This window comes from Nuphar pumila, chromosome 11 (assembly GCF_984573655.1).
Source record: "Nuphar pumila chromosome 11, dmNupPumi1.hap1.1, whole genome shotgun sequence".
Classification (NCBI taxonomy): Eukaryota; Viridiplantae; Streptophyta; class Magnoliopsida; order Nymphaeales; family Nymphaeaceae; genus Nuphar; species Nuphar pumila.
Window position 1 is genome coordinate 118,456,896 of NC_143259.1, and position 18,082 is coordinate 118,474,977.

Sequence of the window (18,082 nt, forward strand, 5' to 3'; positions counted from 1 at the left end):
TTCAAACTTGACATGAATTACTCTTTGAGCATCTGGCTTGTAGATGCGAACATCATTATCTTTATTTATTTCAACAGAGTGTTTATTTCACAGCTCAAGGTGCTCAACAACCTCTCATACTACTCATTATAGTAAACATATTATATCTGTTAAAAAAAAGGTCCAATAATGACAGTAAGTCATGGGTTTCTCGAAGAATAACCCCACACAGTGTTTCATATGACTTAAAAACAGTAATATACTTGGCATGCTCAAACACTACGAAATAGAAAATCTCAAACAAGTCTTGGGATTGCCATGGATCCGATCATTCTTTTCGGGTAACCGACTCAGGGTACAAATAGTTGCATCTAGCAATGCACAAGCATTATAGATAGGATTTGTGCTCGAGGAGTCGGGCCTTGCATAAAGAAAATCCTCTTCTCGAGCTTGTAGTGTTTGTACGCAATTTCACACCTTTCCAAAAGACATAAAATATGGTATGCGCATCTGCACGCCCCACGAGGCTTGCCTGAGGGCGGCAACAGAAATGTAATAGCAAATCTAATCGCATGCGGTGCAGCGACAACAAGAAACAAGTGAAGAAAAATAATGACAAGAACTAACTGCAGAACTAATTAAGCATGCACAATATGTCGGTTACATGAAGCATATGATTTCAGGGATATAAGGACAAGCAAGGAACAATAAATCATGAGTCATATAAGTATCATCTGTCATTATCTCAATTTTCTAAATCTTTATTTAATTCATCCAAAATCCTCGTGCGACTATCTCCTACCTCAGGAAGTTACGTCGCTGTGAGCGCTTACGAGTGTAGGTGATGCGGGGCTCAAGACGCGGAGCACGAATGGGATCAGTCGTGAGATCTGCAAAAGTGTGAACGCTAAGTATGTTATAATCATAATAAAGAACAAAATGGGGCAGTGGTAGGGCTTGCCCTGTCGACGAAGCCCATGAGCGGTAGGGGCCCTGCTTATCGGAAAATATCGAACGACAGGGGCCCAAGGCCACTGCATGACAAACCTAGAATGGTAGGGGCTGAGGCTTCTGCCTGACGAAACTAGATGAACGATAGAGGCCAAGGCCCCTACCTGGCAGACTTCAATTGGCAAGGGCCTCGGCCCCTGCCAGACCGACTTCAAATGGCAGGGGCCTCAGCCCCTGCCTAACAAACAGCAAATGGCAGGGGCCCTGGCCCCTGCCTAACCGACTACAAATTGCAGGGGCCTTGGCCCCTGCTTGACAATATCACAATCGATAGGGGCCGAGGCTCATGCCTGCCTGCATGAACAAAACGAACGGCAGAGGCCAAGGCCCCTACTGATGGACATTGAATGGCAGTGGGGGCCCTGCCTAACAAAAACAGTGAAGAAGGGAGAGGGAGAGCATGGCAAGGGCCGTCGACCTCCTGCCAACCTTCCAACAGCGCAACAAAAAAGAGGAGAAGGAGCAGCAGGGGCGCCAGTCTTCCGACAAAGCCAAGACAAGGGGGAATGTGCGGCAAGGGACCATCAGTCCCCTACCGACCTTCTGGTTGGCACAGAGGGAGCGGGAGGGGTTGTCGACTTCCTGTTGTGCCTCCGACAATAGAGGAGATCGAAGGAGGGGGGAAAAGAAGACAAAGAGAGGGGGAGGGCACGACAGGGAGCCACCGGCCTTCCGTCGGCCTCTGGCAGCCAGAAAAAGAAGAAAAGAAGAGGAAGACAGAAGAACATACCTAGAAGAGGGGGTCAGCGTCGTCGATCGGCGATGTCGACCGGCGTCATCGGTGCTTCCGCACCCCGGGAGCGAGAGAGAGAGAGAGAGAGAGAGAGAGAGAGAGAGAGCACGATCCAGAGGGGGGTGGGAGGTGAGGGTGAGGGTGAGGATGAGCAGGGGAGAGGGGGCTGCAAAGTAAAGGTCTCCTCTCCCCTTGCGTGTTTTTAAAGCACGGGGGAGGTGATCCAAACACCCCTTTTTTGTAAGGGAGGAGGTATGCAGCGGCGCCGGTCGAATTCAGATCGACCATGGGTCCAAATGTTTTTTTTAAGTGGGTTTTACATTCTCATGAAACAAAAAAATGATAAAGGTGTTCATAGAATCCGGCTCAATCATGATCCAACTGCTCATTTGTTAATTTGATAAAATCTGATTATCAAAAACTATAATTGATAAACCGATGTTACCGTTTTTTATAGAATTATCAACAACAATAATTCATGTGTGTTATAGAAGTGTATTCTAAACGTTGTAAATCTCAAACTTTGTTATTCCATATATTATAAAACTCTCTTATGATTATAAATAAAGTGCTCGACCTCTCGGTGAATGAGAGAGTCAAAAATCGAGCTTTCCATCCTCAAAAATCTCTCCTTCTGTCCTCAAATCCATCCTTTCCTCTTCAACATATCAACCATTTCCCCCTCAAACTTCCTGCAAACTCCGTACCCAACAAAAAGAGAGCTGTAAAATGCCTGCTCCAACCATCAACACCACTCCTCCTCCTCCTCCCAACAACACCATCAAGCCCTCTTCTAAGCCCAAACCCTCCAACCCCTCTTCCTCCTCATCCTCGGCATCTTCGCGAGCCTCCCCTCTCTCCTCCCACCTCCAAATGGTCGAACTCAAGAACCGGATCCTCACCTCCCTCAGCAAGCTCTCCGATCGCGACACCTACCAGATCGCCGCCGACGACCTAGACAAGATCTCCCAAACACTCTCCCTCGACTCCATTCCCATGTTCCTCAATTGCCTCTACGACGCTGCCGACTCCCAACAGAAGCCCATCGTCCACAAGCAATCCATCAAGCTCCTCGCCAGCCTCTCCCTCTCCCACCCGGATTCCCTCTCATCCCACCTCCCCAAGATCATCGCCCACATTGTCAAGAGGCTAAAAGACCACGAATCGGGCGTCCATGAGGCCTGTCAATCCGCGGTTGGGGTCTTGGCTGAGCAGTACCTCAAGGAAGGTGAGAAGCACAATGGTGGGTTGGTGGTGGGGCTGATGGTCAAGCCGTTCCTTGAGGCATTGAGTGAGCAGAACAAGACTGTGCAAGCCGGATCTGCAATGTGCCTGGGGAGATTGGTCGAGTGTGCGAGCGATCCGCCTGTTGCTGCGTTCCAAAAGCTATGCCCCAGGGTGTGCAAGTTCCTGGGCAATCCGAATTTCTTGGCCAAAGCGGCCTTGCTGTCTCTCGTCTCGAGCCTTGCCCAAGTATGGCCGCCCCAACCGTTTCTTCTTCTTCTTTGATCTCATTTGATTTGGTTTTGTTTGAATCGTTTGGATTCACATTTTTCTCATTGTTGGTGTCGATGTTGGTGCCAGCATTTTTTGTGATCATTGATTGCCCAACAAGAAAACTTGGAGAAATCAAGATGTTGGTTAATGAACGTAGATTAATGTCATGATGGTTTTATTTTTTCGATAGGGTAAGCTGGGGGTTACCCCCCTAGGAAGCATTACTAATGCCATGATGGTTGCTGAAGTATTTCTCTTTTTTTTTCTTCGTTAAAAAATTTTATCGGTTTTGGATATTTCTCTTATGTGTTTGTGCATTCCCTTGATCAATTGGGAGAAGAACAAAAACATGACAAACCAAACCCAAACCAAACCAAACCAAACCCTGTAGTGAGCCCATGTATGCATTCACTTGTTAGAATAGAACAAGCACCTTTGGTGCTACACTGGACAAGCTGTCTAACATGTTTATTCAAACCATTTATCGACTTAAATCTTATACTAGATTCAGGTCCCTTTTCTGTGAGTTGGATCTCGCAATGTCAATTTGTTCTCAGCTTCTTCTAACAGTATGTGAACTGATGGAAACACATGCTTTTAATAAGTCTGAGAGATTTTATAGATGTATAGTAGAAAGAGTGGGGGGAACTGATAAACTAGTTAATAAGCAATCTTTTGTAGGTGGGGGCAATAGCACCACAAAGTATGCCAGTACTCATGCAATGTATTCATGAATGTCTTGAGAGTAGCGATTGGGCCACACGCAAGGCAGCGGCTGATGTTCTGTCTCATCTGGCATCTCATTCAAGCCATTTGATTAGCGATGGAGGGGCCTCAACCATCACTGCATTGGAAGCTTATCGTTTTGATAAGGTACTTTTGTGGTTTCGTGCTTCACATTTCATATCTCTGGCCTTTTTTTTGTATGAAACTGAAACTGCTCAAGTTCAGTTTATCCAAAGAATAAGCTAATAAACACCAATTCAAACGCTTTGTATGTACAAACTTGAAATTTGTTTTCTAATCACTTTTGGACTGCAAAATGTGCCAAATGGCTGAACTTCTGAAATATCAATCTGCGCCATATTGTGGCAGGTGAAACCTGTTCGAGATAGCATGACAGAGGCATTACAACTATGGAAAAATGTTACAGGAAAAGAAGCAGATGGAAACCCAGAAGAAACGAAAACAGTGCCTCAGGGTGAGTGCATTTCATGTTGTTGACTACGTTTGATTTACTTCATGTCATTTCTTTGACCTTTGCAATTTTAAATTTTTAATGGGATTTCAGAAGGCAAGAAGCGAGAGTCAAATGCACTTTTAGAAAAGCCGGATCTTCAAACATCAAGTCCCACTGGTGTGAAGTCAGAGTCCTATGTAAAAGATCCATCCAAGGCTTCTGCTTCTGTTGCTGATTCTCTTTCCAAACCTCAAATGAACACCATGTCCGATAAAAAAGTTGGACCATTTAAGAAGAAGCCACCAATATTGAATGATAAAGAACTGAATCCAGAATTCTTCCAAAAACTGGAATCAAGGGGCCCAGGTGATTTTCCTGTGGAGGTGGTGGTACCTCGGAAATGTCTTCAGTCATCTCAGTCACAAATCGAAGAAGGATCACAGGACAATACTGCTAATAATTTGGTTAGTGAGGGAAATACTATGATGCAATGCAGCAACCTGAGTGACTGTAGTAATGGTGATAGCACAAGGGCATATAATAAGGGACAAGTAGCTGAGGATGTACCCCGTGATAGGTGGTCAGAGCAAAGAACTTTTAGGGGAAAGGATTTGAGGTTGAAAGATTTGGATTACAATGATAAGATCGAAAACAATCAGAAAGAGTTGTTTGGCTCTCGAATTGGTTTATCTAGAAGTGATGGTCTCTCGGACAATCCCATGGGTAAAGGAAACTGGTTGGGAATACAGAGGCAGTTGGCACAACTGGAACGGCAACAGGCACATATCATGAATATGTTGCAGGTATATAAACACTTCGAAGTTCATTCTCATTCATGGGAAGATTTTTTGACAACTATTGGGGGCATATGTTTATAAAGAAGAGTTCACAATTTGTTGTCAACTAGATTTGGGCATTGTCCATGGCTTGAAGTTAGATCATAGAGAACCTTATTATGCCTTCTTATTTAAGAAATTTCTTTGAATATAATTGCATTTTTTCAACTGTGTTTAGGTTGTTTTGTTTATCTCAACCTTTTGCCATTTGGTAAATGTTGGCATCACGTATTTTCTTTTATCTTCAACTCATGTTTTTGATAAAATTTTCTTCGGTTCAGTTAAAAAAAAATCATCCTTCTGATGATATTATTGTATGTGTCTTCTGTTTTGTACCAAATAATACAGTTCTATAGATAAAGCTTGAATAAAATTTGGTGTTTCTTGTTATTATTTAATTGCAGGATTTCATGGGCTGTTCCCATGATAGTATGGTGACTCTGGAAAAAAGGGTGCATGGCCTTGAGAGAGTTGTTGAAGAGATGGTTCGTGATCTGGCACTTGCACCTGGTAGGAGGGGAAATAACTTGATTCTGGGGCTTGAAGGATCCTCCATTAGGCCTTTAGGTAATTACAATGGACATTCTGATTATGCTGGTTCCAAAATGGGTAGGAATGGTGACGGGCGGATGTTTTCAGATAGGTTTCCTTCTGATTGTAATGTGCTTGGAGCATGGGGAAGAGATCCATCATGGCGATCAGATGCAACTGACGCATGGGATTCTTTTGCTTATGGAAGTCCAAGAAGTGGACACCTTACATCTAAAAGAGCTATAAATAGTGCTACAAGTGATGGGAGATTGTCCAGAACTGAAGACAATGTTGATCAGATTGGTGGCAGGAGAGGGTGGGACAAGGGTCCTGAAACCATCAGGCTTGGTGAGGGGCCTTCAGCACGGAGTGTATGGCAGGCTTCAAAGGATGAGGCTACACTGGAGGCAATCCGCATAGCTGGGGAAGATGGTGGGATCTCTCAAACATCGTCACGGGTGGCCATCCCTGAATTAACTGCTGAAGCCCTAACAAATGATAACTCGGAGCAGGAAAGGAGGCCAATTTGGGGAACGTGGAGCCAGGCTGTGGATTCACTTCATGCAGGTGATGTGGATTCTGCATATGCAGATGTCCTGTCTACAGGTGATGACCTGCTTCTTGTGAAGCTGATGGACATATCTGGTCCAGTTATGGACCAGCTTTCTAGTGAAATTGCAAGCGAGGTTTTGCATGCACTTGCACAGTTTCTTCAAGAACAAAGCTTACTTGATATTGGTTTGTCATGGATCCGGCAGGTAATTGTTTCCTTATGCCCCATTGCTGTTTTGATGCAGAAGCAACTGAACTATGGAAATTTGCAATATTTCACAGTTCTCATAAGTTAAATTTATGTCTGCACTACTAGTGTGCAATGTTAACTGATTTTGTTTGTGTATTTTATGCTAGTTCATGTGTTTCTCAGCATGGTAATCATTCCTATTGGGATATAGGCTATCTTGTTTTGGCTATCATTCATTATCATGATCATTCAATTTTGTATCAATATGTCCATGTTTTATCTAATTATACAATTTGTATTGCATAATGTTATGAATCTTAATTTCATATGCACACTTCACCAACTAAAATTGCATTATACTATTTTTCTTTTTATTAAATAGATCCAGTCCACCAATCATGATTGAATGCAGGGCTGCTAAGTTTGCTTGGTCTCAATTGGGGATTAATCCAACTCTCTTCTATCCCCAATCGATGACTGACCTAGCCTTTAAAGGAAACCTCTGATGGTTTTCCGCAAGGAAACCCCATGTTACCGGGCCCAGCCATTTCCATGAGCATAGAGAAAAAAGACTCAAGTGTTCAACTGGACCCCTGGCAGGAGAGGTGAGGAAGAACCCTGGGATGTTCTCAGTATTCACATGCAATGAAATCACCTCTGAGTTGTCAATCTTGTCAGCAAGCGATCCAATATGCCAACCAATACTTAAAATGCGGTGGTGCTAAGTTTGCTTTGGTCTCAATAGCACTGATGTTCTCAGTTTTTCCACTGCATTGAAATCGTCTCAGTTGTCTTGTGTCATCCAGTGGTCCAAGCATATATTACTTCCTGACAGTTTTTATTCTTAGGCCTGCCTGTGTTAGCAGTTGAGATGCGGTGGCCCATGGTTCTGCAGGAAAGGTAGACTTGCATCAGCTCTTTTATGGCAGAAATATGCTCAACCTTGCACTTCCACATCTTGGAAATTTTGTCCAACTAACTTTTCTTCGTTATAGTTCTTTTTCTTTTTTGTGGTGAATACTTCCAATGACATGAGGAAATGCAGAGAACTTATTGCTTCTCTAAAACATTAAAAGGCGGATGGTATGGATATTGGGAGGTACATTGTATGCCTGCATGTTGTCATTGTGATAGCTGTTCTAAACTTCTAATATATATTTCCTTGTTCCTTTCTTTGTCTGTGTTTGAGGTCTCCACAGGCAAAACCAATAGTGACTCATGTCTTTCTGAGGGCACGCGGAATGGAGCAATTAAGTCGGCCCTGCTTGTGGGTCTAAAATGCTTTTGGCTCTCGTTAATATCTGGGTGTATCAGAGGCCTGGCAAAAGGGTGGGGTAGAAAGGGCCTCCAGATTAGTTAATCAAGCATCCTTATTGCCATTTTCAATAAAATGTTTGAATATTTTCCTTTTTATGTTATCCATGACAAACATTTTGGTTACAAGTGCGTACTTTCATGACCATGTTTTTTTTCTGCTGCACATACTTGATCTAACTTGAGAATTCATGTGAATACCTACTCGAACAGTGGTAGTCAGCTGGGGATTTGGGTCTTTAATAGCAAGTGTACAACTTCTCAGATCTAAATGGTACTGTTTGATTAATATAGCATGACTTTTCTATGCAGTTGGTGGATTTAGTGGTGGAAAATGGAGGAGATTTCTTGGGCATATCTTTTGAGTGCAAGAAAGCAATATTGTTGAGTTTACATGAAGCATCAACGTTGGACCTACCCGATGATTGGGAGGGAGCCTCAGCAGATGAATTGATTCTGCAGCTAGCATCAGCCTGGCGGATCAACGTACAGCCGCTTAAGAAATAGCAGATCAGTTCTTTGCCAATGGGTCTAATGTAAATCTTTTGGTGCTTTTGTGCTTCTCCTTTTGGGGACGGAGAGTGGGTTTCCTCTTAGAGGCAAATTGTATTTTATATGTAATTTTGCATAAAAAGTATGAAATAAATGCAATTCACCCGTTAATGAGATTTATGAATTATATGGTTTTATTAGTTAACTTAAAGAACTTTTGATAAAGTTCAATGAGTTCAAATTTGGATTTCTGAGCAGCAGCATAGAGTAGCTGGTCCTAGAGATGGATGCATTGAGCATAATTGATTATGTATATACAAGTTCTCACGAGCTTTATTCTAAGAAATTCTTCTTTTGGATAAGCAAAAGCACCAGCAAATGCTAACCTTGAAATGTTGTAAATGGAAGAAAATTGGGTAGACATGGTAAGGCTTTCTAAGATTAATGCTTTGATTCAATCGATGTTACTGAGCAATTCCATGCTTAACTTCGTTCAATACTGCAGTCTCTTCAACATTCAACTTTGTCCAAAACTGCACTCATATGCCAAAAAGGACTGTAAGAGTGCAGTCAGACGCACCAGACTTGCTCACTTGGTCACAAGTTATGCTGCCTCGTTGGCTTGAACTTTGAGCAATCGATACCAAGAGATGATTCAAGACTCCATGGATCGCAACTTAAAATGCAAGAATTGTTTTAAAGAGTAAATGCAGGCTTACTTTTAACGTAGCATTAAGGAAACTAGTTAGTAAAACAGTTACGCACTGAGTGCAAATGATCATTTTAATTTAAACAAACATCCACCTGCTGACACGTATGGAATGTCCGGCTATGTAGGAATTGAACAAAAAAAAAGAGAGATGATAGTCACGACTTTACACGGGAGACAGCTTCAAAATCGTTTGTCCTCTTTTTTTCCAACATGGCTCTGCAATCATCAATCACTTTCCTAGTTTATGCCAAGCAGAGCATAATCTGCAAGGATGACAATCAATTTCTTGGAAACTAAAAGAAAGATAATTTACATGAAAGACAAATGGGAGAACAAAAACTGTTTTACCGAGGCTTAAGGTTCTAGAGTATCTCCAAATGCCGCTCTTTGCACACACTATATGATATGCGTGCTCCCATGCCTTGAGCTACATGGCAAAATACTTTACGCTTCTGTTAGCAGTCCTCTCCAAAGCTCTTCACTCTGACCTCAATGCACTGCCCCAAAGGCATCAGCGTAAAAAATCTTTCCCAACACAATCAAATTAACACAAAGGGCGCAAGTCTCATCAATGGCGGCTTTCCACAGAATCTTCGGCACAAGGATATGGTCTTCATAGACCCACATGGAGTAACCAAAACAGTTCAATACAGCTTACTTGGCGGCATACCAGTTCAGTGCACACTTAGCATCAACCACCAGGTCAACCCTCAGAAAATTGGTGCCATAGAAAGGTTTGGACATGCACTCGACCACTATTCCTTTGGCAAGCTCTGCTGTTCCGCTAGGCCCTTCCAGTATCACTTCATCATGTATCTACACCGAAATGAACTTTTATAACTCATTTTTGGTTTTCTCGCTTTCAAGTGGTCATAACTGATAAAAAAAAACATTAAAAAAATGAACGTCATAGAAGAATGATATCATTCACTCAGTGGGACGGATCGGTCCAACAATCAGTCCTATACCAAGTGAGAGATCAGCCTAGAATCTCTCTCTCTCTCTCTGACCACTTTCAGCCTTGTGTGGAAGAAAGCGGTACGAGTGGAACTGCTCTTGTTGCAATTTGAAAGTTGCAAGTGTAGTGCAATGTTTAAAAACTCACCAAGTCAACTCGGTGACTCAGTTGACACGGCTCAACTCGCCCATTCACCTGGTCAAAAAACTTGTTTGACCAGGTTTCCCACAAGACTCGGCCGAGTCAGCTGAGTTCTCATATGACTCAGCCTAAGTCATGTATTCGTACATTACTTATGTATTTATTTATATTGTATGGGTTACAATGTAAATATTTTGCATAATGTATATGTAAATATACTGATGTAACTATATATATATATACATAAAAGTCTTGGGTATGCAAACAGTATCAATTAGTTGAAACGAGCAAATATAGTATTGCTCATGTTTTTCTAAGTGAATCTAACCTTATAGTTATGGTCTACATGGTCTGTCTGGTGGGTAACGACTTTTAAATCACTGGAATCTGATGTGTATGGGATTTATTGGTGATTCAAAAATCATCGACCAGAGATGCACCAATAACTTAAAGAAAAATATTTTTATGTCGAAAATACATGATCCAAGGGTCAATTTCTAACAATACTATGTTGAATACGTGTAAAACAACTTGCATATGAGTTTTCACCTATGTCACATGGGTGCAGGTGCGGGTGCAACATGGGTGCGGCGCAATTTCAAAAATTTTGGACACGGGGACTCGGCTATATATATATATATATATATATATATATATATATATATATATATATATATATATATATATATATATATATATATATATATAACAATAATTCTATTAAACAATTAAAATTAAGGTAAACACATCTATGGGCCATGGTTAAAGGAAAAAAAACAAACTATGACCTTGTGAAATGGTCCATAATCTGTACTGGTCCAATTTTTTAAATGACCCCTTTACTATAGCATTCACATCTTTGTGATTTGTTCAGTTTTGACATTCAAATGTTTAAACTTTATACGTTAACAGTTGCACAGACTGCATAATGCAGTCTGTGACTGCATAGTCACAGACTGTGCAATGCAGTGACTGTGTAGTTGCAATTGCACAGTCACAGACTGTGCAACTGCATTGCAGAGTCTGGTTATATATATATATTTTTAAAAAGATATATAAAAAATATTTTTTTTTGTTTTTTATCCTAAAAATGGACATTTTTGGACTCGGTCAAAGTTGACCGAGTCCAAAATGTGGACGGACTCGGCCTCGACTCGTTGACCGAGTCTGACTCGGTGTTGACCGAGTCTGACTCAGCGTTGACCGAGTCTGACTCGGCGTTGACCGAGTCCGGGTCGAGTCTGAAGCCGCACTCGTGTCGGGGGGTGTCGACTCGGGTGCGGCGCCTCCCTAGCCGAGTCCATGTGACATAGGTTTTCACTCATTGATATTGTAAGCACATCCCCACCACATATATATATATATATATATATATAGGGTAATACATCCATAATAAATAAAATATGCTAAATGGGTTTTTCGGCTTTTCCGTTATTTTTTTCACCGTTTTGACCCCATAAATGTGTTGGGCATGGTCAATTTACTAAGAATCCACACCTGGATCATGTGTTTTAGATGAAAAAAATGATACTTGGAGCCTCGAAAATTTACAAAGACTTTGGACAGTTGATTTTTCGAACCTTATAAAAACTCACCCATGCATCAGAATCGAACACTTCAAGAGTTGATCCTTATAAAATCAAGTACTTAGATCACATCTATACGGTCAATTAAAAAAACAAAAAATGAAAAAACCATTTAGCACGGATATATATATATATGAGAAGGGTTGATTCAATACATTAAAAAGTTAACATCACTTGGCTGAGTCATCGAGTTGACTTGCTGAGTCATGAGTCAGGTCCCGAGTCATTGGCTTTTAAAACATTGGTGTAGTACAGCCCTTGCCCCTTGCCAGGTAGCACCACCAAAAAATAATTCGCCTCCATGCCATTACTTGAAAAAGGAAAAAAAAAGTAAAACTTTTTGTTGGTCTCTTGGGTTTTTTTTCGCATTTTCTATGACAACAATGAAAAGCTTAAGCAATACAAGCCATTCTGGCAATGGTAGTGGACAGGCCAGCCTTGCTGGAGGCAAGTCTCATCCATTCCCTTGAACTTTTGGATGAAAATGGCAAAAAGAACCATCTTGGTTTTTATTACAAATGAGCACACCAATTGTTAAGACGTGTGGAATGGATCGGATCATTAGGATCCAAGATCCACACACGGGGTGTTATGTTTTAACTTGTAAAATTCCTTGACATATTTACCCTTTATTATAATATTGTTGTAACCCCTAATGAGGGGCATATATGTCCAATGTCAAAGTATAAGATGCTATAAAACAAGAGGGCACGACTTTCAAGGAGTGCAGCCTCTATTCTTAGAAGAAAAGTTTCCCTCTTCTCTCAAGTCCTCTTTCTCTCTTGGATGATTGAGTAGGGTTTTGATACACATTGATGCTCTAATTTTTACATGATTCACTAGATTAGGATACTACATGAGTGACAAGAATGCAGTGGATCAAAATGGGTAATATAAAGTCAAATTTAAATAGGACTGGTTGCAAAAGGCTTCAGGCAGGAATATGAGTTGGACCATGACGAAACTTTCAATCCGGTGGTCAAAATGGGAAGCATCAAAGTAGTGTTATCTCTTGCCTTGCAACATGAATGAGTTTTAAATCAACTAGATGTTAAAAACAAGGTTGTAAGTATTATATTGTTACTCGTATCGTATCATAAATTTTTAATAAAAATTCATTTTTTTTAGCAAAGTTCTAAAAAAATCATATAACATGAAACAATGATGAATTGCACAAAATACAATCATAAAATCACATATGAAGCATTTGTCTCTGTGAGCCGCATAAGACATCATCAAACATCAACTAATATAGAATCTTAGATAATATTGCATGCATATCTCACAAGAATAATGCAAATTATTAAATATCTTGCAATTAAGAACATGCCACAAGACTCATACTTTCATATTACATTAAACAAAAATATTATGACAATAGTTGCACTCGATTTTTAATCGGTTTTCACTCATTACTTGAGTGCGCCATTGTCATGCCGAATCATTTCATGTCATCTTTGTTGGAGTGTGCATCCTGATTTCTACCTTGATATAAATCTTTAATTTTCGAGAATTCAACTTTGTAATTTTATTCATAATAAAGATTTTTTTACCTTAATCCATTTTCTTGAGTGAAAAAATGGTAGAAATGCACTTTTTTTTACCTTAACCCACTTCTTTGGATGAAAAAACGGTGGAAATGCACTTTTTTTACCTTAACACACTTCTTTGTGTGAAAAAACGATGAAAATGCACTTCTAATGGCCTCTAGACAAATGGAGAAGTCGGCCCTCAAAAGGTATTTAAAACTCAAAATTTTTTTTTTTTTACTTTTGGCCTTTTTAAAATGTGTCGAAGGTCTATCATACAGTAAACCCTGTATCCTATGTCACAGGGACTCTCCAACTAGGTGTCGCACCCGCGTCACACCCGCACCCGATGCGATCAACCTGATCCTGGGTGCAGTCAACGCACCTAGGGTCATTTATGTCCAACTTTTGGACTTTATATATATAATTTTTTATATTTTTGCCGCACCCCCGCACCCGCACCCATATGGCATAGCCTGTATCATACGATATGACATGATACATGAGTGTATCACACGATGCACCTGATACGGGTACAATACACACTCGTATCGCAATACAAGTGTATGATATCGCAAAACCCAAAAGTAATTATATGTATCGTACGGTATCGTACGACAACACTGGTTAAAAATGTGTTCTTACATAGGGATTTGAAAGAAGAGGTATATATGGAGCAACCTCAAGGATATTGTAAATAAGATACTCAAAAATATATTTGCATATTGAAAAGGTTGATATATGGACTGAAACAAACATCAAGGTTGTGATTCAAAAGATTCTCAATTGAGGTCCAAAAGTGTGGAATCAAACGATCAGCCCTAGATCATTATCTCTTCTTATTCAGAGACAAAGAATGTATCACCATCATCCTCATATATGTAGATGGCATTTTTTTCGATAGAGAAAGTTGGGGTTAGGCAGACCCCTACCAGTTATACAACCATACCATGGGGTTTGAACTTGCAATGTCCCAACACAAAGTGACATGCACTAACTGCTCTTGCCATACAAGCGAAGGCCCCGTTGGTAGACAGCCAAACAAAAAACTGGAAGTTCAGAAATTCATATTACTCGCTCATAAAAAACACAATAATGGTCAAGGCATGCACCTCATTAGCCTTAAGGCACGCCTCATTCAGTGTGGTCAAATGGAAGTCAAAACCCCCAATTGACTAGTTTCTTTGATTAAAATAAAAAAAAAGGTAAGATGTAAGAGGGTGGTCGGTTCCCTATTTCCCCTTTTCCTCTTCTTTCTTCCTTCTGTAGGTGACCATTGGATATGGTGATTCCTAAAATCATCGGCGGCACAAAAAATCTTCCTCTCTCTCTCCTTTTCTTTTTTGTTTTTTTCCCCTTCTACTTATCCTTCTTTTTTCATTCATAGTTTCTTCTTCTTCTCCTCCTCCTCCTCCTCTTCTTCTTCTTCTTCTTTTCCTTCTTTTTCTTTTCTTTTCTTTTTTCTCTTCTTCTTTTTCTTTATTTTTCTTTGTTTGTTTCTTCTTCTTCTTCCTTTCTGCCCATTCTTTTTTCTCTTGTTTTCTGTTTTTTTCTTTCTTGTTCCTTTCCGCCCCTTCTTTTTTTCTTCCCTTTCTTCTTTTCTTTTGTTTTCTTCCCTTTTCTTTTTTTCTTCCCTTCTTATTTTCCTTCCTTTTTGTTTCTTTCTTCATCTTCTTTTATGTTTGTTTTTTTTGTTTTGTTTTTTCTTCTTCCTCTTTTTCTTTTCTGCTCTTCATGGTAGCATGTTTTCTCATATCTTTTTCAATATTTTTTTCATTTTTTCGTTCGTCAATAAAGGCAGTCCAGATGTTTATTTTCTTTTCTTATAGCATGTTGTCCTCTATACAGAGCTATTTAGCTCTGTTTTTTGTATGTATGAAAATTGTATGTGAATTGCTGAAATGTTTTGATTTTTAGTTAGTTACAGCTAGAATAATTGTTTAATGATGTAAACTAAAGCCCTTAAAAATTTGATCATGTTGTCTGATTCTTTGTTGTTTCCCTCTAGTAAATTTGTAATTTAAGTTTTGTTAATTCCCTTGTCAATCTAAGGTTTGAAATTCATTTAGTGTCTTTTTTTGGGGGTAAAAATTTAGTGCCTTTTTCCATTGCTAATTTCCTATGGTATACGTATCTGAATTTGCTGCTCCTGTACAATGGTTTTCCAACATAGTACATTAAGGATATAAAAATTATAAAGAAAAATGCACCTTTTTGTTGGCCCATATGTAGAATGTTGACAGTTGAAATTCATTTTGTGATTTATTTTAAATCCTCCAATCAATGTTCAATTATTCATTATTGGTTCACAAATAATTTATTGCTTATTGTTTATTGTTTATTTTTTGTTTTTTGTTTTTTATTTTAGATTTTTTTTAATACTTTTTGTGAAGCTTACGCTATACGCCTCGCTTCATGAGCAGATCCTACACCTTGCTACGCTTTAATGCTATTAACAACATTGGAGCAAACCCATACAGCTCCCATCTAATTGAGTGCCAAATGACATGGGAAAGCATTATATTTTATGGCCTCCATGATATAGCCAAGTCACACACACACACACACAAATATGAAATAAAGCAACTAGGAATTGGAATAGAAAACCAACCAAAAAAGGGTGTGAAAGAACATCTAAGACTTTACCTGCAGTATTAACTTCCATCCCAGCTCTTTCAAGGTTGAATTCTTGGATATTTCAAGCATTGCACACATAGCAACATCTGCTGCACTTCCCTAATTAAGTTACAAGACAAGATAGTAAAGAATGAATACTTGATGAAATTAAACATTTATGAACATATTGGAAGTAAAGTGCAGAAGAAACAACCTGCACTGGAGTATTGATAGCAGCACGTTCAATGTGCGATCGAAGAGCACTACTAGCATGAGCCAAAGAAGGGAAATGACGGGCCCTCCCAAGCAACGTATGAACGCAGTGCTTTTCGTGAGCTTCTGCTTTGCGCTCTTCTTGCCAATGAAGTACCTCCTGTCTTTCATTGTACCAAAGCTTTACGGTTTCTTTTGCCTCCTTAAGCGAAACCTGATTAAACAAAAATTGAGTTGGAAGACAAAATGGTTTGTCAATTGCATTTCGAGAATTATACACATTGAAAATTCACTCACAAGACAATATTCACAATTCACAATAAAAAATCAATGGTCTGCATGAGCTCACATTTATTTTTTCTTTCTACATAGGAATGGGAAGAATGAAGTTTACGCTCGCATGACCACACACATGGGGGGGTGTTAATGGTATGGTGCTATGGTTCCACCCAGAGTTACCGGAAGCGCCTAGGCAAAAGGGGAAGCGCGCTTCCCCGAAGCGCGCTTCGGAAGCGCGAAACGTCGCGCTTCCGAAGCGTGAGGGGAAGCGTCCCCCTTTTTTGGGAAGCGCGCTTCCCTTTTATGGGAAGCGCGTCCCCCTTTTATGGGAAACACGCTTCCCATAAATGGGAAGCGCGCTTACCCCACGCTTCCCCCACGTTTCCCCCACGCTTCCCCCACGCTTCCCCCTCGCTTCCCCCTCGCTTCCCCATTTTTTCATTTTTCGCTTCCCCTCGCTTCCGGTTCGCTTCCTAGGTCGCTTCCGGTTCGCTTCCTAGGTCGTTTCCGAGACGGTTCGGAATTTTCTTCTAAGTGGTCCCACGCTTCCCCGCTTCCTAAATTTTTTAAAGTGCCTCGCTTCCCGCTCCCGCTTCCCGTATCGCTTCCCGCTCCCGCTTCCTCGACTGGTAACTCTGGTTCCACCTGCACCCATCTAACATGCCTTCTTGATTGAAGAGCCAAGCCAATGCAAAAAGCAAAAAAAAAAAAATGTGCGAAGAACATTTTCTTCTCTGCCCTTTCCTCTCCAGAGATCAACAGTCCACAATGTACTTAAATCTCATGACTTGAAAAATCATATTTTTATGTCCAAAAAAACATTATCCAAGGTGTGATTCCCATCAAACATACTTTATTGCATGCATCCATGGTATCTGATTGAGAAGATACAGCCTGCACCCAACAGTTTTAGCTAGGTGGGTGTAAAGAAAATAAATAAAAAATAAAATACACAAAACAGTCACGGAGTGGCATGGAATCCAAGACAAAATAAAGAAAAATAACAATCTCATAAAAAATAGATGAAATCCAAATGCCTTATCACAATGCATTTGGCTAAACACAATGAGCATAGCCAAAAGAAGAAATAAAAAAATACACAACACACTATTTACATCCATCATCTCTCAACCGTACAACAAAAGAATGATCAATATAAAGTGAAAAACATGACTAGTGTTGCGGAAGAAATGAAAGCACCGAACCCTAGGTAGAGAGAGATAGAGGGTAAGAGAGAGAGAGACGAGAGACGAGAGACGAGAGAGAGAGACGGCTGCAAGTAATAGAACATCTTAATTGTTATTAGGGCTTCTCTCTATATTAAATAGAGAGAGGCTGAAAAGAGTAGTTACATTTAAGCCTACTATAAAATAAAAAATTCAAATAACCTCTAATATATAAAACGACTTAACTTAAAACCACCTATTTACTTAAAACCACCTATTCTCAACACTCCCCCTCAAGCTGGAGCATAGATATCAATCATGCTCAGCTTGTCACAACATTTTGAGAAATTTGATCTAGCAAGAGGTTTTGTAAACATATCTGCAACTTGGTCTTCAGACTTTAGGTATTTGGTAGTGATATGACCAGCTTGAACCATATCTCTTACATAGTGGCAATCAACCTCAATGTGCTTTGTTCTCTCATGAAATACAAGATTGTTCGCTATATATGTTGCCGCTTTATTATCACACATCATGGTCATGGGAGAAGAAACTTTCACCTGAAGA

At 40.1% G+C, this 18,082-nt stretch overlaps 2 protein-coding genes across 8 annotated transcripts in view; one reads left to right on the forward strand and one right to left on the reverse strand.

Annotated features, from left to right (window-relative positions):
• The first annotated feature begins 2,331 nt into the window (after positions 1 to 2,331).
• LOC149823113 (TORTIFOLIA1-like protein 1) lies at positions 2,332 to 8,491 on the forward strand. Its single transcript, XM_089981426.1, has 6 exons — positions 2,332 to 3,196; positions 3,902 to 4,093; positions 4,316 to 4,421; positions 4,512 to 5,203; positions 5,641 to 6,525; positions 8,136 to 8,491. Exons 1-6 carry the CDS (start codon positions 2,453 to 2,455, stop codon positions 8,328 to 8,330), a joined length of 2,814 nt encoding a protein of 937 aa, XP_089837552.1. The 5' UTR covers positions 2,332 to 2,452; the 3' UTR covers positions 8,331 to 8,491.
• A 518-nt stretch (positions 8,492 to 9,009) lies between these two features.
• The window catches only part of LOC149823114 (DNA polymerase I A, chloroplastic-like), a 113,941-nt gene continuing 104,868 nt past the window's right edge, over positions 9,010 to 18,082 (reverse strand). For 4 of the 7 annotated variants that reach the window (XM_089980562.1, XM_089980561.1, XM_089980564.1 and 1 more), the window contains 3 exons: positions 16,072 to 16,284; positions 15,888 to 15,977; positions 9,010 to 9,843 (listed from right to left, as the gene is read on the reverse strand). In XM_089980562.1, coding sequence (XP_089836688.1) covers positions 9,682 to 9,843; positions 15,888 to 15,977; positions 16,072 to 16,284 — 465 coding nt within the window. In that variant the 3' untranslated portion in view covers positions 9,010 to 9,681. Of the gene's footprint in view, positions 9,904 to 15,887; positions 15,978 to 16,071; positions 16,285 to 18,082 lie in introns of all 7 variants that reach the window. The other 3 variants (XR_016425884.1, XR_016425885.1, XM_089980563.1) reach the window with 3 other exon arrangements.